Source organism: Cydia strobilella, chromosome 9 (assembly GCF_947568885.1).
Source record: "Cydia strobilella chromosome 9, ilCydStro3.1, whole genome shotgun sequence".
In the NCBI taxonomy this organism is placed as follows: Eukaryota; Metazoa; Arthropoda; class Insecta; order Lepidoptera; family Tortricidae; genus Cydia; species Cydia strobilella.
Window position 1 is genome coordinate 17,119,362 of NC_086049.1, and position 24,705 is coordinate 17,144,066.

General features: G+C 40.9%; 1 protein-coding gene and 2 non-coding genes across 4 annotated transcripts in view; 1 reads left to right on the forward strand and 2 right to left on the reverse strand.

Moving 5' to 3' along the window:
- LOC134744453 (prominin-like protein) overlaps positions 1-24,705 on the forward strand; it is an 86,574-nt gene that overhangs the window by 39,893 nt on the left and 21,976 nt on the right. For both annotated transcript variants that reach the window (XM_063678267.1, XM_063678268.1), the window contains exons 2-12: positions 11,697-11,835; positions 12,373-12,498; positions 12,711-12,898; positions 14,729-14,893; positions 15,212-15,333; positions 16,528-16,693; positions 17,234-17,403; positions 19,664-19,776; positions 21,047-21,151; positions 22,358-22,499; positions 23,837-24,043. In XM_063678267.1, the coding sequence (XP_063534337.1) occupies positions 11,697-11,835; positions 12,373-12,498; positions 12,711-12,898; positions 14,729-14,893; positions 15,212-15,333; positions 16,528-16,693; positions 17,234-17,403; positions 19,664-19,776; positions 21,047-21,151; positions 22,358-22,499; positions 23,837-24,043 (1,643 nt within the window). The remainder of the gene's footprint in view (positions 1-11,696; positions 11,836-12,372; positions 12,499-12,710; positions 12,899-14,728; positions 14,894-15,211; positions 15,334-16,527; positions 16,694-17,233; positions 17,404-19,663; positions 19,777-21,046; positions 21,152-22,357; positions 22,500-23,836; positions 24,044-24,705) is intronic.
- Positions 1,199-1,270, reverse strand: Trnae-uuc (transfer RNA glutamic acid (anticodon UUC)). The gene has a single exon. It is a non-coding gene; the product is annotated as a tRNA-Glu (tRNA).
- On the reverse strand, positions 10,641-10,712 carry Trnap-agg (transfer RNA proline (anticodon AGG)). The gene has a single exon. It is a non-coding gene; the product is annotated as a tRNA-Pro (tRNA).

Sequence of the window (24,705 nt, forward strand, 5' to 3'; positions counted from 1 at the left end):
AAATAAAAATAAATTCATGCATGGAGCTAATTGATACAAAGTTGAGTATCACTAGACTTATATTGACCGGGATATAGACCGTGATTACCTTTTGTATTATATATTTTGTAATATAAGTCTAGTGAAACTAACCGTGAATCATTCAAAACTCTAAAGTTGAGTGTGAATCATAAACTGACGTCGAATGTAAATGGAAGTGGACAAATGAAAGTAGCTTTATTAATTGTGTGCACGAGTATTAAACAGCTGTTTGTCTGAATAGGAAATGTGCAGAGAATTAGTTTCGTGTGATTGCGACTGCACAATGTGCATTATTAAATTCCTCGCCACTCTAAAATGTCTCGCTGTTGCGCAAACGTCGTCTGTCTGATTAAAGTAATCGTACTAACCTTTTTTTAATAAGCTTGAGTATTATTAAACAAAACCGTTATGCTATCTAAAACAAAAAGTGGAAAAATGTATAGGGACGAGGTAAAAGTAGGAAAGTAGAATAGTTATTCAATGTAAATCGATAATTCATTCTGTTTTTACAAGCTTTTATTTAAATTGCAATGTACCTATGTAAGTATGTATGTAATATGTATGGAACATATTTATTAATATTTCGGACAAGATATAATCAAGAGACCTCTTGATTATATAATTGTTGGTTCAAGTCAATACAGACACGACACATCAAAATCAAAATTCAGGTCAAGATCAAGAAGACCCTTTCCAGTTTTTTATCTGATTTAAGTCAATACAGTGCCATTTCGGTGCGAATACAAGAAACAAGATTAAACTTTGATTGTCCTTCAGACGAACCCTCATTACCGTTCGCGTCCTTGCGAGCTCGAGAACCCTACGAAGGGTCAAAGATTTGACTTTTATGTTTTTATTCTTACAAGCTTTTATTTAACTTGCAATGTTTGTATGTATGTTCAAGTCAAATCTTGCAAACTCAATTAAACCTACTTTCCATTTTATTCTATTGAGCTGAAAACTTTACAGGCATTGTAAGTTGTTTCGATGAGTATTAGTTGTCTGTAAAAAGAAAAATACAGTCAGCGATTTCAATTTCAAAATGATGGCCGTAGATCTGGTTTGATGAGAAACGGCCGGCAGTTTGGATTTCAAGGATTTGTCAAATATTTCTACATTAGTGATAACAACTTAAAGAGGTGGCCAAATGACAACGCTAAATCAAAAAAAAATGTTATTCCCGTACCGGGAATCGAACCCGAGCCTCCTGGGTGAAAGCCAGGTATCCTAGCCACTAGACCATACGGGAGATGACAAGAGTGCCGAATTTCGTGTTTGGCTTCAGCTTATCAACTATATCAGCCGTGATGCCGTGAAGATAACAAAAACATTTTTTTTTGTTCCATAGATAAATAATTATAGGTATATTTATACAGTCGGTGTATTTTAGTCAACATTATTAGTTACGTATTGCGGTTGCCTTTTGGTAATTTGTTTTATATATGTACGTATTTTATTGTTGTAAAACCAACAGTGGTCAAGATAATTTCCATTGAATTTCCAATAATAATAGTTATATATTCAACATACCTAGTTATATACTTACGTAAGCGTATTGGCTTTTGAACTTGGCACTTATTTGGCAAGGTTACGCGAGGTAATGTCGTTCGTTAACCTAAAATCAGTAATGACTTAAGCAATTCCAATCTTATTTCTATTTGCAATGAGATGCAATTTCACATGACACTAAAATATTTCTGTTTCCAAGTCAAACCTAGCCATAATATTCCTTTTGATTGAAGGAGGCCGTTAAAGAGGCAAAACATCAGGGATAACCAGCGTATCGTGACCTAGAGATTCGTATGTTGCCTAAAATACGGCCACATCTCATAATTTATGATTATTGCAGTTCGGAGAAAGCACATGTAAGGGCTAGTTTTGGAGTCTTTGGACTTGACTCAGACTAAACAAAGACTTAATGAAAAGCGCACCAGTCTAAAACCGAATGAAGTTCTTTTAAGACCCATGATGCCTACGCTAGTATAAGCCTATGACTCGTCCGTGTTCGCTCAATAATCTGAATATCATTCCTAGCCTAACTATAACACACACGCAACCGTCCATTCTCCTTTACCGTAATCTTCATACTGACTACAGGCATGTACAGACATATTGGGTTCTATGAGATACGGCGCGATCGTCTACTTGACCGTGATCTTCATACTGACTACAGGCATGTACAGACATATTGGGTTCTATGAGATACAGTGCGATCGTCAACTTGACCGTAATCTTCATACTGACTACAGGCATGTACAGACATATTGGGTTCTATGAGATACGGCGCGATCGTCTACTTGACCGTAATCTTCATACTGACTACAGGCATGTACAGACATATTGGGTTCTATGAGATACAGTGCGATCGTCTACTTGACCGTAATCTTCATACTGACTACAGGCATGTACAGACATATTGGGTTCTATGAGATACGGCGCGATCGTCTACTTGACCGTAATCTTCATACTGACTACAGGCATGTACAGACATATTGGGTTCTATGAGATACGGCGCGATCGTCTACTTGACCGTAATCTTCATACTGACTACAGGCAAGGCATGTACAGACATATTGGGTTCTATGAGATACGATACGGTGTGCGTATAGCCCGCGGGATGCTCCCGTATCGATTGTTGCAGTGAGGGGGGCCCGTCTATTGTACAATGCTTCCATTTTCATAATATTATACTATACGGTGTTGTAGTGTGAAGTGTCTTATGGTTTTTTAGAAGGCGACAGGTTGGTAAGAAATGTTCCTTTCAAATAAGCATTCGAGGAAGAATGAGCGAGATAGATAAAAGGAAAAGCTCGCCCGTTGGACGTGGCTTGAATAAATTTTGGATTCTGCAGACTAATTGAATTAACTTTTTAGGGTTCCGTACCCAAAGGGTAAAAACGGGACCCTATTACTAAGACTCCGCTGTCCGTCTGTCTGTCACCAGGCTGTATCTCATGAACCGTGATAGCTAGACAGTTGAAATTTTCACAGATGATGTATTTCTGTTGCCGCTATAACAACAAATACTAAAAAGTACGGAACCGTCGGTGCGCGAGTCCGACTCGCACTTGGCCGGTTTTTTTTAAGTTAATTAAGTTTTGTTTAAGATAATAAGAAGATAATTATATTACTGTTATATTGTCTTCGGTTACCGCGATAGTTACTCATGAAATAAAACTATGAAAACGGTTATATCGCGTATATTGAATAAATATCGCGTATTATAAATTCAATATACGCGATATAATCCGTTTTCATAGTTTTATATTACTGTTACCTACTGGTGCCTCTTCCGCAATCTATGGTAGTAACGTACATATGTCATAATCAAACATTCGAGCCTCGGAGCGTGACGCTGACATGGCGCCGTGCCGTGACGACCCACGGCCAAGGACCTCGAAAACGTGTTTATATAACTACACATGTCATAATCAGCCATCAAGCCTTGGAGCGTGACGGTGTCGCGCTTTGACATACCCACGGCCAAGGACCTCAAAAACATGTCCTCTGTGCTACTGTTCCGTACACAACTCGTAATCACAAGCATTCGACCACCTCTTCACTACTTGCTATGTGGTGCCTCATCCCAAATCCATGGTTATAATTACCTATGTTGTAATCATAAGATTGACGCTCGGAGGCATCCTTCCTATGAAGGAAGGATGCCTCCGAGCGTCACGCGATAATGCGCTATGGCGACCCACGGCCATGGGCTTCAAAACTAGTGCCTGTGGTCAAATCCATGCGCCACGGCCAAGACTCTCGAAATTGTCAAAAACCCATCCTCTGACACTACCTACTGATGCCTTTTCCTGGATCCTGGTATATATATACTCGACTACTCGTATGTCGTAATCAACCATCAAACCTCGGAGCGTGACGACGAAGCGCTGTGACGACCCACTGCCAAGGCCCTCCAAATTGCGCCAAAAAGGCATCCTCTGACACTAACTACTGGTGCCTCTTCCTGAATCCATGGTATATTATATACTCGTATGTCGTAATCACAACCATCGGGCCACGGAGCGTGACGGTGACACGCTGTGACGGCCAAGGCCCTCGAAATTGCGGTTACCGCGCTCCGGTTGCCATTGTGAACGTAATGATAACATGATGGCACCCAAGATTCAAGGTTAATTGAATTTCCTAGAATTTTTATTTGGCGTATGATTGAAAATGTAATGCCGGCGAAATGTGATATACATAATTGCTTTGGTTTATAATTATGTTTAACTTTCCTTTATTTGACCTTGTAACAAACTAAACATCATTCTATTATCCTATAAATTACAGTCGTCCAAAAATCGCGTAGGTATGTTATGAATGTTATGATGCTTTCAAAGAAAAAAAATTCAAAATTCTTTATTGCGTAAGACACACTTATTTCATAATATAAGGTGATGGAGCCACCCGGTAAGTAAAAATGCCTGTGTTGGGTGGCACCGCTCTTCCTTCAGGTTACATAACTAATTAACTATATTATAAGTATATTATACTTATGCTAAACTAATTAACTAGCTAAAGCTTTGATATTATGATTGCATCAAATTTAATGTCAAATGATGATTATACATGTATTAATCCATTTCAGGTTTTATCCCTCCTTTCACTTGGCATCTGGTAAGACTAACAAGATTAATGTAATATTGTCTTCGGTTACCGCGATAGTTACTCATGAAATAAAACTATGAAAACGGATTATATCGCGTATATTGAATTTATAATACATCCCGACGTTTCGAACTCTTTACAGCGTTCGTGGTCAACGGGTGACTGAGGAAAAATTACAAAATGCAAAAATACCCACATACTAAAATAATGAACAATCATAGACTACAAACTTTAAGGCTGGTTGTACATGCAAAATCGGTTCATAAGGCTAGTTATACACTATAATTATTTTTTCAAGTAAAGATATATATATATACGCGATAAAAATAAACTATGCCGGCTCCAACCCTACACCACGGACCCGAGAAGATTTAATTCCCTCCTAAATTGTAGGAGGGTATCCCAATATGGGACCGGCAACAAACTCGGCGGGACACATCTTTTCAAAACATCAGAATGTCCAGCATCATCCAACACTACGGTCTCACAGTCTATGTCTCGCTTGCTCCTTTATCAGGTGGACTACAGGATCCCAAGCTGGTGGTAGAGAAAAGCCATCTTCCCTATTAAAGTTTGGATATTTCTTAATCTCAATGGCCTCGCGCAGCATTCTGGGTATGTAACGCTTCTCCTTGGCAAGAACCAGAGGCTTATCAAACTTGATTGAGTGATTGGCTTTATCCATGACATGCTCACAGACAGCAGACCTAGGTCGACGGTGCTTGACATCAGCTATGTGTTCCTTCACCCGAGTGGAAATGCTCCGTTTCGTCTGCCCGACATATGATAGGCCACACTCACAGTCCAGTTTAGTATGTGGGTATTTTTGCATTTTGTAATTTTTCCTCAGTCACCCGTTGACCACGAACGCTGTAAAGAGTTCGAAACGTCGGGATGTATTATAAATTCAATATACGCGATATAATCCGTTTTCATAGTTTTATTTCAAGATTAATGTAAAAAAATCGTCATTTTCTTTTTTCGTTAGCTTCAAATGCAGCGGCCATTTCAGTATTTACTAGTGCTCTCTGCGAAACTAAAACAATAAGTTCCCTCGAACAAAGAATTCAATAATCCATGAACAATAAAACATGTATTAATCCATTTCAGGCTTTATCCCTCCTTTCACTTGGCATCTGGTAAGACTAACAAGATTAATGTAAAAAAATCGTCATTTTCTTTTTTCGTTAGCTTCAAATGCAGCGGCCATTTCAGTATTTACTAGTGCTCTCTGCGAAACTAAAACAATAAGTTCCCTCGAACAAAGAATTCAATAATCCATGAACAATCAAAATGTCTCACACGTACACCAAAGTTTTTTCATCAAGAGTACCAGAAAGAACTCGGAAGTCGAGAATCTAACACAGCTTATCCAGTTTTTGGCTCAAGTCCGGTTTCTAAATCAATACATCAACTCAATAGAATCAAATTAGATTCCATTAAATACTTATTCATAAGTCGGCTGATCGTTAAAGCGAAATGAGTCAGTTGAATGTTTTTGTCTATTTTAAGACCGGTTTAGTGAAATAGACGTTGCGATTGCTAGGCATGCTTTTACGTTTGTTTTCTGTTAGTATACAACTTTTCTTTTCTGTCGTATCGTATCGCTCTTGACAGAGCGGTCGTGGTTCGTGGTCACGTTTAGGCGACCGCATCGGTAGTAGAGGTGGACACACTGCTGTCAGGCACAATCTTCAGATAAGCGGTTTTCCACTGCGGATTTTATGTACTTGGTCAGTCGTACAACTACCAGGTACTAAAACATAATGAAGTCATTAAATAATCAAAAATTGTTTAGGTTGTGTCATCTTGTCTAAAACTAGACGTCACATCATAATGTAACAACTTGGTACAACAACATTAGAAACTGTAATTAATTTGGCTCGCTTTCTATGGGACCGATATGTATTTGCAATTTTCTCAAAATAGGCAAGCTGGTTTGATTTAAGTGTATCTTTACATAGTTAGTGTATTTACAGCACCGTAGACGAAGAGCTCATAATTATATACACAATAATCTTGAGGAATATAATTAAAAAAAAACTTTTGGCACTGACCATACATTGTTGTGTGTTTACACTAAATATTACCAAATAATATTTGTGCGATGACTTGATGAGCAACCGTTTAAACAATTCGGCATTCTTCTAAGATCATTTCGGAAACAAAAGATTCGTCATCGTTGTTATTTTCTTTCATTGAGTAGTTGGTTTTAATGAGTGTCTCATTAGCATTTAATTCGTGTTTACACACGGTTTTGATTACGATTTACGGATCGTATGCATTGTTTCCTCGATTGTGCGAACAATAGCGTACATTCTGGGTCAAAGTTTTTCGAACACGATTTTTTTATGCCGTTCCGTTGGTGCTCAGGGTTGCTCCGCCTTAGCACTTGAATTAGACCTAATTCACAGTGCATGGATAAGGACTTGAAATTAAATACTTACTTGAACAAATTTTACTAGACGACTAAACTAATCCTGAAATCGCGAAGAACGTTTTCGACTTCTGATCAGATGAAAGTGAAAACGGAACATTTTTTTATTTTGCTTTGGGGTTGGTCTCGTAAAACTTGTTCAGTATAATGCTATGATGTAAACCCAAACGCAAAAGTTTATACCCATTTAATGAATGGAATTTATTGTTAGTAGCAGCATTCTGGGCGTGATCGCTAGCAGTTTGTTGGAGTCCCCCATAGCGAGACACTGATTTAACTGAATTTTATTATTATTGATATTTGGACCCGGGTATGTCCTTAAACTACGTCCAAAAGAGAGGTATGGGCACTGTGAATGACATCTCGCTTTGTGTGGTAGGGCACAGGACAGCGGATGTCATTCCAGATCTAGAGCAGAGCCCAACTAGGGAGGTACCTCCACCTAACAGAAAACCGCAGCCAAATAACACTAGACCCTACTAATAATGTTGTGTTCCTGCCGGTGAGTAAGGTTGCCAGAGCTCGAAGGAGAGGAGTGTTAGGGTCGGCAACGCGCATGTAACTCCTCTGGAGTTGCAGGCGTACATAGGCTACGGAGACTGCTTAACATCAGGCGGGCCGTATGCTTGTTTGCCACCGACGTAGTATAAAAAAAAATTTAGCCAGTATTAATATTTATTTTATAATTGTAAAAAAAAATAATGTGCTTTTTTATTTGTTCTATAACTGAAATTTTAATTTAATTTAAATATTTTTTTAAATGTACTTATTTACTGTTATTTTAATTATGCTCGTGATTTTAATCTAATATGGATCTTGTTATCTGCAATAAAGATGAATTGATTGACCATTCACCTAGCAAGGTATGGCTAAATACTGAAAAAACAATCTGTAGGTATAATAGTTTGCTGGAGCCAATTTGTCTGTATTATGTAAGCTACGTAATACAACTTTTTGATTGTTCATTGTTGTCAGGATCGTGTAAAGGCTGTAATGGTCTGGTTCATTTAATTCCTTTCAGCGCCTTTCAAAGGAAACTAGGTCTTTTCATCTCTTTGTTCGTTTTTATTATTATTTCAAGCAAATTTTCGTTTTTACGAAAATTGCTTATATTAACCTATATATTTTTATGATTCTCCTTCCCTACTTAATCTTATAAATGTTCAATTAACTGTCTGTTTGTCTGTCTGTCTTTGTGTGTCTGTGAAGAGGTAATTCGATTAAGTAATACCTATTTGGCAAATACATAGTTTAATCAGCGGGAACGGACATCAGGATTGTATTTATCACGGATCATCACTTAAAGTGGTAAAGGGGTGAAATTTACTCTGAACTCCGAATTGGGATACGGAAGTACTAATCTTACGCAGACGAACGACACTCGTCAAGAGCAGGGACCGGACAACCCTTTCCGCGATAAAACCCTTTCAATGGGCGACACTTAAACACGGCTAACACATTGAAAGACTTTCCCTTTTGAGCTGCAAGCCCATTCATACCCTTACCTTTGACTAACCCTTACCGAAAAGCTAACCAAAAATAAGGCTAGCTCTTAATAAGGGTTACCCTTATCTTTAAGCGCTTTTTATAAAGGTTTCCCTTTGCGTGAAAGAGGCAGGATTAGTATATATCTACGGTAGTGTATGAAAAGGAAAGAAAATACTTGCCTAGTCAAAGAACGCCGCCGTCGCCGCCGACGATCGCTCGGATTCGAAGTAATGTGTGCTTTATGAACAAGGTAGACGACTTAAATTAGCACGCTTATATGCTAAAAGGGAAGCCCTTTATAAGGCTAACCCTTATAAGCAATATGCAAGGTGTTGGTGAGCGGATGATAAGGGTTTTGTAAGGGTATTTGGGCTACCGATTACTCAAATGTAGTAGCTTTATATAAGGGTTTTTAAAACCAAAACAAAGGGTTTCGTCTGGCAAAGGGTATGGTGAGTTAAGCCTTATGCAATACCCTTATAAAACCCCGATAAGGGATAGCGGGCCGGTCCCTGGTCAAGAGCCTCTAAATCTAGACTGTACAGGACGAGACGAGACGAGTAGGAATGAGACGAGAAGGGAGCAGTGTGTACTCGTACACTCGTTCTCGGCTTATATCGGGATCTCGACAAGTGTGTACCTACAGCCGGCGTAAGATAGATAACTAAAGATAATTAGCTCAGTTGTCAATACTTTACACCACAATATTATTCCTAATAGTCCTTATCTTACGATAAGATTATTTACCGTTTGTCAACACCTACGTACGTTCCACATTTCCACCTTGGCTGACCATAGTTAGATCTTATGTCCTTACAAAAAAGGTTTACGTAATGTCAGTTAACAGTTTGATGCATTCTATATTTCCTTGGCCGACCAGCTTTGAACGAACCGTAATTCCATTAAGCAAAGCCGGTCTGTTAGATCCTTTAGTGTAAACAGAACCGGGGAGAAATAGATTAATAAAGAGTTTTAACCTCCATACGACCTCCGTAGGTAGCTCATGATTGTAGATTCTATTTTTTTCTTCATAAATGGCTTTTCTTCTTCAGTCGGTTACTCGATGCTGAGGATCGTGACATCGTCGTCGTTCTGTTGAAGATCCGGTTCCTCCATAGGCTTCTATTCTTCGCCAAGCGCATGGCCTCGTGCAGTTTTAATTGCATAGGTGCAGTGATTTGAGTACACCATCTAGTTAGGAGGAGGGCCCTGAGGTCTGGTGCCTAATAATGGCTTTTAGTCCTCTCTAATTTCAGCAAGGTGGATTCTGCCAATGTCGAGGTGTAGACTTTTGACCAATGAGAGAAGATAATTTTCAGTTAAATTTTGATTTTTGTGAAAGGATAGGCTGGGGAACCTAAATCTAGATTGTATTTTAGTTTATGTATGAAAACTGTTAACTTACCGCTGTCAAAGTCACAAAACTACATCCAAACACCGCCATCTAGTAATCTTTGAAACGTTTAAAATTTGCGCTACGCTATGTTTAATTTCATTTACACGCCTAAAATGCCTTTTTATGTTTTTATTGTAGTTTGGGTGTCAGACAAGTTTTATTATATTGTCTTAATATTAACAGTAAGATGACAATTATAAATAACGCCATCTACAAAAATGCTCTGTATCACGCGGCGTCGTAAAACTTATTTAATTTACTTCTCTCTGACCGAACGTTAGATTTACGGCAACCTGAACATCGATCAATTTAGCTAGCAATTATCTCGGGCACTAGGTCAATGCGAAGCTAACAGACTGTTAATTGCATGTAACTTATAACATTTAGCGCCTTAGTAAAAATTTCTAACTGTTCGCTGTTAGAACATCATTAACACCTTAGTATGGTGTGAAGTGATATTTATTGGTTTAAGATGACGTGTCAGTTTGTTGAACCGTTTCCAAGGCGTGACATGACAGCTGACGGGGCAATGACCCCGTCTCAATGGGAGCTTCTCAGCCACCGTGTAGTCGAACGGTTGACATATTTACGTTTTGTTAAGTTTTTTTTCTATAAAACGCCTTAAATTTTATTAAAAATGAGGGAACACTAAAATAAAAATTAAGAAAAAAACTAAAAAAGTTTGTTGGGCTCGTCCGGGATTTGAACCCGGGACCTCTCGCACCCTAAGCGAAAATCATACCCCTAGACCAACGAGCCGGTTGAGAGAGCGAACGAAATATCGCATTCGGTTCTACGCGCTGCTTTGCTGTGACGTAGAAGTAACATCGAAATTAGTTTACAATTCTAAAATGGGAACTTGTGTTATTTATTTTGAGGGTTAATATATGTAACGGATTTAGTATTAACTATGATAATGATTAATGACTAATATATGTACTTATGTAGATTTGAGGTTGGTTAGGTAGGTATATTTAAGGCGGTTGACATGTTGTTATCTTTTAGTTTTAAATAAATTCTGATTATGTTTGTACAAATTTCAGGTTGACTGACGCTAATAACATCACAACAGCGTAAATCGTATAGATGCCTACAAAATAATATAAAAATTAATGTAGTAGACATTATTATGGTTAATCTTAATGTATAGCTTTATATTAGCACACTGCTTACTTTATCCTATAAATAAACCTTAAGCAATGAACCAATGAAACGACCAAGTCGTGAGTAAGCACAACTCTCGTGTTGTCCGATATAAATAATTGCTTCAAACGGGGCATTGCCTAATAAACACTACTTCCAAACCATACTATACCTTATCTACAACACGTAAGGTGTAGTTTAGTGTGGCAGAGCGCTTGATGAGATGCAATTGGAGACATGAGATAGCCGGACTGTATTAAGTAGTTAACTATTATTACGATCTAGTTACGGAATGTCGCAAGTGACTTAGCTTTTCTACTGAAAATATGACTTTCTGAACTTTATGCGTTAAGAAAGCTGTAGAGATGAACATTGGATAGATACAGGGACATGTATTACCTACCTACGCTTGTTTATACGTATCTACATTTACACGATTAATTTCGTTGGCCGTCAGAATGCATACATTTGCATTGTATGAGAAGTAATTATCATGGCAACTGTAAACTTTCCTGTTTGTTTCAGTTCTATTTCTGCTGCTGTACCTACATCATATTCACGAGAACCACATAACTTATGTGTACATTTGTGTTGTTACAGGAATCGTGTCAGTGTCAGATGGGCACCTCGACATTGCGAGCCCCCAGGAGAACTGGCGCGTGCTACTCGCACATTACGCGGGGCCTACAGCGTTCGTTGTTGTCGCTGTTCTACTGGCCGCCGCGCTGCCGCTTGCCGGGTGAGTGTGTTGTATAGTGTCAGTGGCAGACGGGTACGAAATGCGAGCCCGCAGGAGAACTGACGCGTGCTACTCGCACACTACGCGGGGCCTACAGCGTTCGTTGTTGTCGCCGGCCTACTGGCCGCCGCGCTGCCGCTCGCCGGGTGAGTGTGTGTAGTATAGTGTCAGTGTCAGACGGGTACGAAATGCGAGCCTGCAGGAGAACTGGCGCGTGCTACTCGCACACTACGCGGGGCCTACAGCTTTCGTTATTGTCGCTGTCCTACTGGCCGCCGCGCTGCCGCTCGCCGGGTGAGTGTGTGTTGTATAGTGTCAGTGTCAGACGGGTACGAAATGCGAGCCCGCAGGAGAACTGGCGCGTGCTACTCGCACACTACGCGGGGCCTACAGCCGAAGCTACATATATTATGCACACGGTGTACGTGTTTCACAATAGTGACAATTGCCACCTGACAGTAACAATTCGCTGCTTGCCAGACTTTGATCAGACGTACCTTACTGATTGCTGATTGAACATTATAATCTTATTTACAGACTGTTCTGGTGCTGTTGCTATTGGTGCCGCTCGGGGCGACGGAGGCGAACATTTGACCGCAAATACGACGCGTGTCTCAAGGGCCTGCTTGCGATAGTGCTCATCGGGTTGCTAACACTTTTCTTGTAAGTACCTAACTACAATATTAAACGGTCATCTGTAATACTATCTTGCACAACGAAGCGTATAAAAATATACTCTTCGCTCTTATAGAAGAACTAAGAAGATTTAGTCATAATTATCTGTAGTGTAAATAAATTAAATACGTTATCCAGCAACCCGTCTTCTCATTTTGGTCGTAGTTGGTACTAATTGATTATTTTTTTGTAATTGTCAGGTTCGGAGTAGTCTGCGCGTTCGCAACTGACGAACAGCTCGATCGAAGCGCGAGCGAAGCACCCAACGCCGTCCGGTCCGGCATCAAGGACACGAAGGCTTACCTCAACGCCACTCAAGCCCACGTTCGGTGGTTGCTCGTCAACAACTATGCCGAACTCGAGCGGACACTTGACAACCTCCTTACAAGTGAGTGTGTTAGTTACAACTGTTACAAGCCAGCGAAGCACCCACCGCCGACCGCTCCGGCATCAAGGACACGAAGGCTTACCTCAACGCCACACAAGCCCCCGTGCGATGGCTGCTCATCAACAACTATGCCGAGCTGGATAAAACACTCGACAACCTCCTTACAAGTAAGTGTGTTAGTTACAAGCGAGCGTAGCAACCAATGCCGTCCGCTCCGGCATCAGGCTTACCTCAACGCCACACAAGCCCACGTGCGATGGCTGCTCGTTAACAACTATGCCGAACTGGAGAAGACACTTGACAACCTTCTTACAAGTAAGTGTGTTAGATACAAGTGAGCGTTGCAACCAACGCCGTCCGTTCCGGCATCAGGTTTTTTTTTTTTTTTTTTTTTTTTTTTTTTTTTTTTTTTTTTTTTTTCGTCAGAAAATGCTTTTACGCATACCCGGGCTTGTAGAGGGAGCCCGGGTTATGCAGGACTCGACGGGTGTATGTTGCCCGTAATACCTGCTAAAAACTGACGTTGGCCGCTTCGCTGGCTTTAGGTGGGAACACGGGTCCACTTGCGTATTCTCCGCGGACCCACCAGCAGCTGACTAGTAATGACTAGAACAATAAAGGGGGGAGAAATCACACTTCCCCCCCGGGCTGACCTAGCAGAAACGCGCTTTGCCGAGCTTCCACGCGCTTCCCGCTCGAGGGGATCAGCTTGGAGCGACGGAAACCCTCCATCTCCGCCGCCCGCTACCCTTATTTAGGGTGGGAGATTTCGGTCGTGCGCAGCGCGCCTCCTCCCTACTCTTCGACGGCGAGTGGAGTCTGCTTCCGCCGCAATCTCCCTTTCGCGCTCATTTTTCTCTTTCTGCGCCACCACTTCCTCGCAGAAGGAGAGCATCGCCTGCCACGCCGTGTCTTGCCTCACCATGGCAGCAATCACTGCCGGCAAGGACAAGTCCGACCCTACTACAGGAATGAGTACGGATCGCTGCGAGCCCCATGCTGGACACACTTCCAGCGTGTGCTGGGCCGTATCTTGTTCCGCTCCGCATTCGTGGCATTCAGGGGTTGGTTCCCGACCCACAATTTTCCACAGGAACCGACCAAAGCAGCCGTGCCCCGACAGGATCTGGGTCAGACGGAAGGTCAGGACCCCATGCCGCCTTTCCACCCAATCTTTTAGGACCGGGCGGATGGCTTCTATCGTACGGGAGCCAGCTATTGGCCGCTCTAGACGGCACTCCCAGGCTCCCATCGCGTCATTGAGAAAATCAGCGCGTCGAGCCTCAATCTCAGAGGGAGTAGGCCAATGATCTCGCTCCCAAGCCGCCACTCGCCAGAAGTAAAGTTCCGCCAGAACTTTGGCTTCCAAGTCCCAGGGTAGGGATCCGGCCAAAACGCACGCAGCATCAGTGGATACAGTGCGGTACCCACGCACCGTTCGCAGCGCCATCGCCCTCTGCGATCTCCGCAGATGAGCTGTGCACTGTCTGCCAATGGCATCAGCCCACACGGGTGCGCCATAAAGGGCTATGGAGCGCACAACTCCCGTGTATAAACCTCAACGCCACACAAGCTCACATGCGATGACTGCTCGTCAACAACTATGCCGAACTCGTGCGGACACTTGACAGCGTCCTTACAGTGAGGATTTGCTCTTTGTATCTGCACAAGTGTCTACGACTTTTCTTCTTTTATTTTAAACATCTCTATACTCGACCGCTTCATTAATATATGTTTTGATCATAAAGAAATACACCTCGTAGTGACGGTGAACAAACTAAATTAACAGATTCAAGCATTCTACAACTGAAATAACTTTAATGATTTCAGATAGCGGCACGACGGTATCAAGAAAACTAGGGGAGTTCTCACACGCGGTTTCCGTGACTACGCTATACAATATGGTTCAGCAACTGGACACAGTGCAGGCAGATCTGAAGAGCGTCCACAACATCACATCTATGCTTCGGAACAATGCTGAACTGCTCAACTCTGGTACTGTCATTTATTAGATGTTTTGTAGCTAGAAAATTCCACGCGGTTTGAGTGACTACACTATTGGAGACAACACAGTAGGAGCACTTTTCACGTATTCTGTTGCGTGTTCCGTCTTTCCGTATGACATTACGCCCTGTTATATTTTTTATTGTGCATTGTGCTACAACTCATCCATGCAAGCATAGACATAGCCCTGACATGGAACTTCCCATGTTCCCTTGCTCCCTTTTATATCAGTAAATTCAGATAAAATATCTTAGTTTACCCTATGTTAGTCAGCTTTTACCTTCTTTCTAACGATAATTTTGTCGGCAGGTCTACGCAAAGTGAAAGCTCAACTGCTCCAGACCCTGGCCAAGTGCGAACAGCCGCAGTGCATCCGTCTGCAGGAGAAATACAAGATTGGACAACTCGACACCGAGATACATTATAGCCAGGTCTGTTCACAACACCGGTATACACTAAAATCCGTGATTGTTTAAATCTAATGTATGATTCACATCGACCGGGCTGGGTTGCATCGACTAACTTCGCATTGTTGTGTATGCGCGAGGACAAAACTTAATAGCTTGTACACGATGTAATTACTGTGTTTAAACTTCAAATTACTTTCCGGGTTCATGTGAATCGTACATAAAAACCATAGATGCTTCGCTAAGTTGCAGACCATTTCGATAGCTCATCATATCGTTCTTATTACTTTCTGTATTTTTTTCTGTGCACTTTTCGTAATATTGTTGTACTGAACGGGTTGGATTTCATAAAGATACAGTCTACCGCCAATTTTACACAGACAGACTTTATGTCATTGGCCTAGCGCGTTGATGTTAGCCTCGCGTCAACACAACGTAAATTTTAGTTTTATGAAATACGGCTCTGAATAAACATTATTTTATTCAATTCTGTCGCTCATGAACATATTGCAATGTTCATTCCATCAAGTTTATAATACACTGTATCAAATGTACAGATGGTCCCTAATATTGGTATGGTGATTACTATGGGCGCTTACTGTGTTTCTGTGTTCTATTAAACCACCCTACTTTGATGTTCGTTTCACGCTACTTGTGGATCAGATGCTTGATAAATACTTTCCGACGGTAAGTGTACTTTTGTGTCTAAATAGTTGTGGGTTTATTACTTACATATTATATTTCTTACAATAATTTGCATTCAGTTATTCAAGTGGGTTGTCATCTTTTATGCCTCACGTTAAATAATAACGATGAGCAAATGAAGAAGCCAAGCCATTATCATTTTTTGTGTAATTCTTTGACTTAATAACTCCGCAAGAATGATGTATTAAAATTAATATTTGAAAGAAAAAAGAAAATTAAGCTCGAACCATCCATCCAAGCTTGTGGCGTCGTGTTTCATGTAGTTTCGTTAACTTTCTCTGTATTATCGCCCCTCATTTAAACTTCACCCAAATTCCCTCATGGTCAAAAATCTATCCAAGAAACTGGAGAAAGTATTCACGTGTCTAAGAACTTATCATCTCTTTTTTTTATAGATTTGTGATAAGTATGTGTATCGTGTCGACCACGGCCAGAGCATATTTGACTGAAGTCATATCGGTTGGTTTTAAGGAGTTTTAGGCCTCGCTAAAAACGAACCTTAAATACTTACAGATGCCGGACGTCTCCGAGTTGTTGAACAACGTGACGGAGCTTCTGGACAGCCATATTAAGGCAGACGTTGAGGAAGGACAGCAGGTGTTCGCCAACATTCAGGTCGGAATCCAGCGCTCCGTCGACGACCACATCCCTAATGTGAAAGAAGCCCTCGCTGAGACCGGTATGTATACCAACATAAATGTAGCAATTACTGAAGGTTGTTTAACTCCTGGACAGCCACATCAAAGACGTAGAAGAAGGGCAACAGATGTTCTCCAACATCCAGGCCGGCATCCAGCGATCCGTCGACGACCACATCACTAATGTGAAAGAGGCGCTCGCTAAGACTGGTTGTGTTTGCTTATTGATATAAAATATTCTTGATGTTCCACAGTTAAAATGTGAATCGAAACAAACAAACACACAAACACTAAACAGTGTTAAATGATGATGTTTTATAAACGAGTATAGTTTTTTTGGTTCTTATTTACTGCCAATTTCGTTTGACCAAGTATAGACTTTTTATTTATTAGTATTTTTCAAGCTTATTCCATCAGTTGGAGAAAAAAAAACATTGAGCATGCTCCCGAGCGGATAAATATCTACTTTGACTAATAGTTAACTCGAGCCACTATTTTAAGTTGCCGATAGATATACATACATCTTCCTCCATCCTGCTTATCAAAAACTACATTCATCTAATTCGTGTTATTTTCACCAGGGCGCAAGCTCAAAAGCATGGCGGACCGCGTAACAGCCCTCTCCAACAACGCATCCGCAAAAATACAAGAGCACAGCGCAGGCGTCGCGGATCACGTGCAAGAATACTACGACGCGTTCGGCCCTTACCGCCGCCACGCGGGGCGGGCTGCTGCCGCTTCTCTATTGCTGGTAAGGTTCTTCTTCTGTCAAAATAAGTCGCTCTATGTTACACGCGTCGGCAAAATTCCGCCTAAAGCAGTGGCTTATCGAGCAATCGTTTTATAGCTATGACGAATTCATTGCGTGTAAGGCATAATGCTTACTATTATTATATGTTAATTCCACCATTTGTAGTGTACATTATTATATTGACAATTATTATTAAAACATTTAGTTAATTATTATTAATCAGAACTGTTTGTACCTAATGACTAGATCACTATTATTAGTAAATCACTATACAAGATACAAGATACAAGACATTTATTGGTAAAAGTTAATGTTTTACAGGTCAGTAAAATAGGTAGGTACATAGTAGGTACAACATTTCTAGAGTAAGTATTTATGTCACTTAAACTTAATTATTATTAAATAAAACATATTTTGAGCAAAGCAGGTTCGTAAGCAGTAGACAATAGGGTCGCATATGGCTTAACAAGTCGTCATTTTAATTTATAAGGTATAAATTTGCTTATACATATTAATTCGGAGATAAATTACTTAGGGTTAGTACACGTTTCAACAAATTCGTCGACGCTGTAGCATGCTAAGTCAGTTAACATTGTTTTAAGATTTCGGTCAAACTTTTTATCCGTTTTAGCTAATTTTATTTCCTCGGGTAGCAAGTTATACAATTTTAGGCCTAAGATCCCAAGTGACTTTCGGGCCTTTGCAAGCCTGCACCGCGGGACGATTAGCCGGTTACTTCTACAGGCCAGGGAATGGGTAGCGTATTGATCCACGTTTGCCCTAACGTACTTACATGCGGTTAATATGTAAACACTCGGAAGAGTGAGAATCTTATGGTGTTTAAATAAACTTTTTGCGGGATGATCATATGGCTTTCCGCTAATGATACGAACAGCACGTTTTTGTAATTTGAAGGGCCTTTCGCGGTCAGCCGCCGTCGCCCACAGGTCAGCACCCATAATAAGAACAGAATGAAAATATCCGTTAATGATTAATTATTTATTATTGGCGTGTAAATTGGTTTTATAAATAAATTATTATGATTATGATAACGGCAGGATAGAAAGCATTTCAATAGGTATGTACACATGCAAGTGACGATGCAAGCAGGAGTACATTCATAAATACGTGTCCCTTACGGCCAGGCTGGCCGGGCTGCCGCTTCTCTATTACTGGTGAGCCCCAGATTATAATTCGTTATTGTAGCAATGACTGAACGTAACCGTGGTGAGACTGGACTAACCGTGGTTGTAATTATTTGCATTAGTCCGCGGATTAGACACGCGCGACCGGCGGTGCGGGCAGCGATGCCACCGCCACTGTCGTCCAAAACATTCAAGCCTATAGGTAAAAGGCCGTAGGCCCGACGTGAGCTTGGCAAGACATTTTTACTATTGGATCGTGTTTAAGCTCCAACTTCCCCCTCTCGTGTGACGCTTCGGGCCTTCGGCCTTCGCTGGCCTCGACGCTTCGCCGTTGGGCCTTCGGCCCGCCGGCTTCGCTTATCATTTTGTTCGGTTCGCTCGTAGCGAGTGTGAGCTATCGCTCGCGCCGACGCGTGCAATCAGTCCGCGGCCTTTAAAGGTTCCCCTTGGGGTACGGGTAACGGTTTTCTGAAAACGATTTGTGATACACTTACGATTTTTAGGTAGGTACAAACCAGATATCGCTGATACAGTTTTGCCAAGGGTTTTGTTTCGATGGTCTTCATTTGTAGCAATACTTTCAAGATATAACGCATATAGAACTATTCTCATGTACGATAAGTGAATTCACAAAAGTAGCATTATTAACTCTTTGTTATATTGAATAGGTTAGGATTATAGGATTTGTTAGATATAGGTACTTGTGTTTTGTATGTTTATACATTTAATTTTTTGCTAAATTATCGCATTGGATTCGTCCCGTAATGATAATTGTATGTACAAGTTTGGGAACAAATCAAATTATTTTATTAAATATTTTGATTTGTTTATTAGTCACACTACTATATATAAATAAAAAACTGTAATAGATGTCATATATTAAAGAAAAAGTGACGAAGCCCTCCAGTGGTGAAGGCCGGATTCGAACCGGCGTCTTTAGCTATCGCGGCTAACGCCATGAACCCCTAGGCCACCCCGCCACGCCACGCGTGTCCGGCCTTCACCACTGGAGGGCTTCGTCACTTTTTCTTTAATATATGACATCTATTACAGTTTTTTGATAATTGTATGTGTAAAAAAAAACAGTGTTTATAAGAGTGTGTGTGTGTTCGCAGATCACGTGCCTGGTGGCTTGGGGGCTGGTGTGCGGCGTGTGCGGCAAGCGGCCCGACGTGTACGGCGCCAGCGACTGCTGCAACAAGGGCGCCGGCTCGCGCTGTCTGCTGTGGTAAATACTGTGACGGCACATTACACCGCATACCTTTGCATGGCTGCAATCGACATATTCCATCAGTGTCCGGTGAAAATGCAACCTTTCAAAAAATGTGATGCCACATTATGCCGCCTAAAGATTTTATGCTAATGTCATCTACCGGCGCGCTGCTAAACTAACTTTACGACTACAAATTAATGCCCCAATTTTTCCGACCGATGTGCCTTTTAACCTCGTAAGGCCCATCATACAAAGTTTCCCTATTTTTAATTTGAACCTTGTTGTATAGAAGATTAGGGTGACTTTCGTTTGTTTAAAAAAAACAGTGAAACAAAAGAAATGCTTCTTAATTCAGTTAGTGTAAGGTTCAAATTAGATTGAAACAGAGTGTACATTGTAATGCACATTGGGCCTTACAAAAAGCAAGGATGATTGGAAAATCAATTAGCGTATTTTAGTATCTGAGATATTAAAATCTGAGAATTTCTCCTCAAAGGTTTTCTACAATATCTTCGCTAGTGATATATACGGTGGCTAAAAAATAAGTGCATTCCCGTTGCCAGGGAGGTTTTGGGATTATACCAAAGATAGATATAACTCCGTAATAGATAGTGGATACAGTCTAAGGAATAAACGTGCCTCGAAAATCAAGAAAATTTGATTCTCGTTCAGAGGGCGCTACTAGTTTTGGCCAACTGTCGTATAGATGGCGTTGACGGTTTCGTTTGTTATTTAACAATTTTAACGCATATCAGTGACAGAACATGGGTCAAAATCATTAAAATAATTAATGCAAATAAAAAAAATCATTTATCCATATCTAAATACATTTTATCGTATTTTATAAATATTTATTTTTAGTTTTAAAGTGTGTCGACAGATGGCAGTGAATTTACTGGGGTTACAAAATTTACTATGACAGTACCGCTCTAGTATAAGTTACTCTATGGATTATACTAAACAACTTTTACTATGAGACCAACCCCGAAATCGCGAAAAAAAATTTGGCTGTTTCATACATTTTGGCTGGTCCATTTTCTATGGGAGTGTAAATTTTTTTTTCGCGATTTCGTGGTTAGCCCCGTAGTAAAAGTTGCTCAGTATAATCCCAAAACCTCCAAATGTGTTTCTTCGCCTAAGATGTCTTAAAATCTGTAATAAAATCGACAGTCACACTCCGATTTAAAATGGTTCGTTAATTTTTAGCCTATAAACGTCATTATAAACTAAAATGACATAGGTAATCAAAATCATTGTCATAATTGAATTGTTCGTCTATTTTCAGTGGCATGGGCGTGATGTTCATAGTGGGCGGGGTGGTGTCCGTCGTGATGGCGATTTACTTCGTAGTTGGCGTCAGCTCGCAGCGTTTCCTCTGCGATCCACTCACGTAAGACAATTTAGTAAATCACGTACTGGAATCTGTCTACACTAAATCTGCATTAGCATGAAATCACTACAGGGTAGGGTAGGAAACAGTGGCTCAGCTCGAACAGTGGCTCAGTCGCCTAAATATCGCCTCTATCATGTTGGAATTAGGTTGAGTGAGCCACTGTAGCCAGCTTTTTTTTCCGAGCCACTGTTTCCTACCCTACCCTATACGTAAACGACGCACTTTCATAGAAAAACCAAAGTGAAAAAATTACTGCCTTGGTTGAGACTTGAACTCACGACCTCTGGATCGATACTCCAGCGCTCTGCCAACTGAGTCACCAGGACCTCATCCGTAGTTAGCAAAACTTCCCACTATATGGGTCTAGGGACTCTAGGGGACCCTGGCTTGACCCTAACTTGGTATTTTCTTGGTCTCGGAAACAAGCTTTTTTAGGCATAGTCATAGCCATAAATCATTGTATATGCGATAAAGTTACCAAAAGCTCATGGCTGTTGGCGCCCTTAGAAAAATGTTCCATTGGCAGAACAGATAAAAAACACGTTTAAATGCCTGGCTTTAAAAAGGATGTAAGCGCAAGTCTTTGGATGACCTATTTTTATAATGGTAAAAGACGGAAAAGGTAAACCATATACCCTACCCCCTACCTCCTACCTTCCTCCGCTGCAAATATTTAATTAGTGTTAGATTAAGTAATAATTAGTTTAGTTTAGTTTAGAATAGTAAAATTTAATATAGATTAGAATGTATAAATTAGATTAATAATAATAATTATCTTTATGTAATGGATTGATACCTAAATAAATAACATTTTTATTTTATTTATTTATTTATTTATATCCCTATACCAAACTGTCTGAAAATCTAAAACTCATTTTAATTACATCTGTAATATCTTACATCTCATGCAACTAAATAAATAGCGCCATTTACAACAATAATAAGGCTTGGCGCGGCATTATATTAAAGTTCACACTATATTAAATTAATTTTCTTTTGAAATAAAACTATGAAAACGGATTATATCGCGCATATTGAATTTATAATACATCCCCATATCATCATCATATTTCTAATTCATTCAATATACGCGATATAATCCGTTTTCATAGTTTTATTTCATGAGTAACTATCGCGGTAACCGAAGACAATATAATTTTCTTTTATTATTACTGACATTTTCATGGTATTTTTGTCTTACAGACAACCTCAAGGCAACCGCTTGTTTGAAGAGCTGGACCGTTTCGTGGATCTGGAAAACTTCATGTTTAATGAACGCCGTGATCCGGATTTCAACCTGTCGCGGGTTCTAACCTACTGTCATAGGAACCAGAGTCTTATGCAAGTAAGTGATATCTCACAATATAGTGTAGAAAGTCTACATTATTTCTATGGTAGAAGGTATATTTGTTCACCGTCGCTGTGAAAATACTATAAACAGTCCAAATTTTTTTTATTTTATTATTAGCCTACTTTGGTGTCTCACTGCTGGGCTCGTTTTTTCCACTCGACCCTGTCATCGGCATTTTCCTACCATTTGGGGTAGAACGCGTCCAAGTCGTCCCGACATCTCCTTTTTGATCTGCCTGAACCCCGGCCTGCACCGTCTACGGTTTTCCGTGGGTACCTCTCGTAAGCATTTTGGCCCACCTTTCCGGGTGCATGCGACAGACGTGTCCCGCCCAGTCCCACTTAAGGCGATGATCATGTTTTTGTAAGAGGCGTTGATATTTGTAGACGTGGAAAAAATATATGTAGGTCTTGACTATATTATCTTTAACAAGATAGCTTCCGATACACGAATTATGACACTTCGCTCGATACAATTAATTCCCAAAGTAACCTCTAACTCGGACTTTTAATCCTACTTTACTCGGTTATTTATTATGTGATATTATAAACAAAAAAAGAAGAATAAACAATCTTAACGTAAATAGTAATTTCATAGCTTTAGAATTTCGATATTGTAAGGTAACGTTTTTAAAATAAATAGAAACCGACAAAATTCGATCAAAATTGACACTTGGCGCGTATGTTCTTTCCCGTTCTTTCTTGCGAAATGTGACAAAGACAGCGGCAAACCGATGGAACGGCCTTAAGCTTAGCGAGCTGTAACTCTAGTTCTGGAGCGTAGTTCCGTGTTTCTGATTCGATCAGTTCTACGAACACCTAATATACTACGCTCCATCGCTCGCTGGCAAAACTTGAGTTTCGATTTTAGAGCCTCAGTCCAAATAATAGTTCTAAAATAGTACATTTTACAACTAGTGTAAAAAGACATTTCACACGTGTTGTAAACGACATTTTTTAATACAATTGCGAAAAAATAATAAATTAATATATCATTAGTAGAATCATACCACCAAACCAAACCAAAACCAAAAGTACCTATACAGCCCTTGATAGTTGAGCTGCCGCAGCCCGCGATACCTTCATACTCGTGCGCGCCCCGGCCGCGGCCGCCGCGGGCCCGGCGCGGGTTGGTCAACGACACCGAGGAGTAACGAGTGAGGCCCCAGTACCTGCTCAAGCTAAATTACATAAAAACTGCGTTTCGAAACTATAGTTTGGAACTAAAAAGTAAAAAGCACTAGTTCGAGAAATTGAGCTTCTCACACGCTACGCAGCCACAAAAAGTACCACTTTTTGAGCAACTGTATTAAAAATGTGTTTATATTTTAGACACTCCAGCTGTACCGCCTCATCGACCTGGAGTCCCTGAAAGCGCAAGCGTCCCGCGCGGTGGAGCGCAAGGCGGCCGCGCTGCGCCCCACGTTCCCCGGACACGACCGCCCCGTCACCATCCTCAAGCCGCAAGCCAAGCTCAAGCTGACACGCCTGGCCGAATCGGGGTTGTCGGACTTCGACTTTGACCGCATCCTTCATGCTGTGAGTATCTAGTAAAAACCATCTAGAGTAGTATACCGACTAGTCACCGTCCTCAACCCCAAGCCAAACTGAAGTTGACACGGCTGACCGAGTGGTTCTAGTGTTAATATGCCGCTGGTATCCAGTCGATGCACGACTGCATATTAACGGCGTATTAACTTGCGGCGGCGGACAAACACCCGTACACGAGGAGATCCAGACGCGGAAATGGCATTGAATTGGGCACATCCTCAGGAAACCTGACACCCATCTACCCAAAGTGGACCTGAAGATGCCCGGCAAGCGGAAACATGGTCGCCCTAAATCTACTTGGCGTCGTTCTGTGGAGCGAGAGCTGGGTGTATTGGGGATGGGGTGGGAGGAGGTTACTCAAGTTGCCCAAGACCGAAGTCAATGGAAGAATAAAATTCGAGCCCTACACCCCAGCAGGGAGTAACAGGAAATGAAGAAGAAGAAGTGACTTTACCAGTGGTAAAGACTTTACCACTGGTAAAGTCACTTCTTCAGTCCAGTTAGACACAACCGTTAGATTGACGAGCCCACAGGCAGACGTTCTCTGACCACGTAGCTCAAAAATTAACAATGAAGAAAGTAGACTTAGGGAAAGTATTTTTTGCTAAATCCTTGTCTAATAAAAATTCACATTTTTTTAACGATAAGCT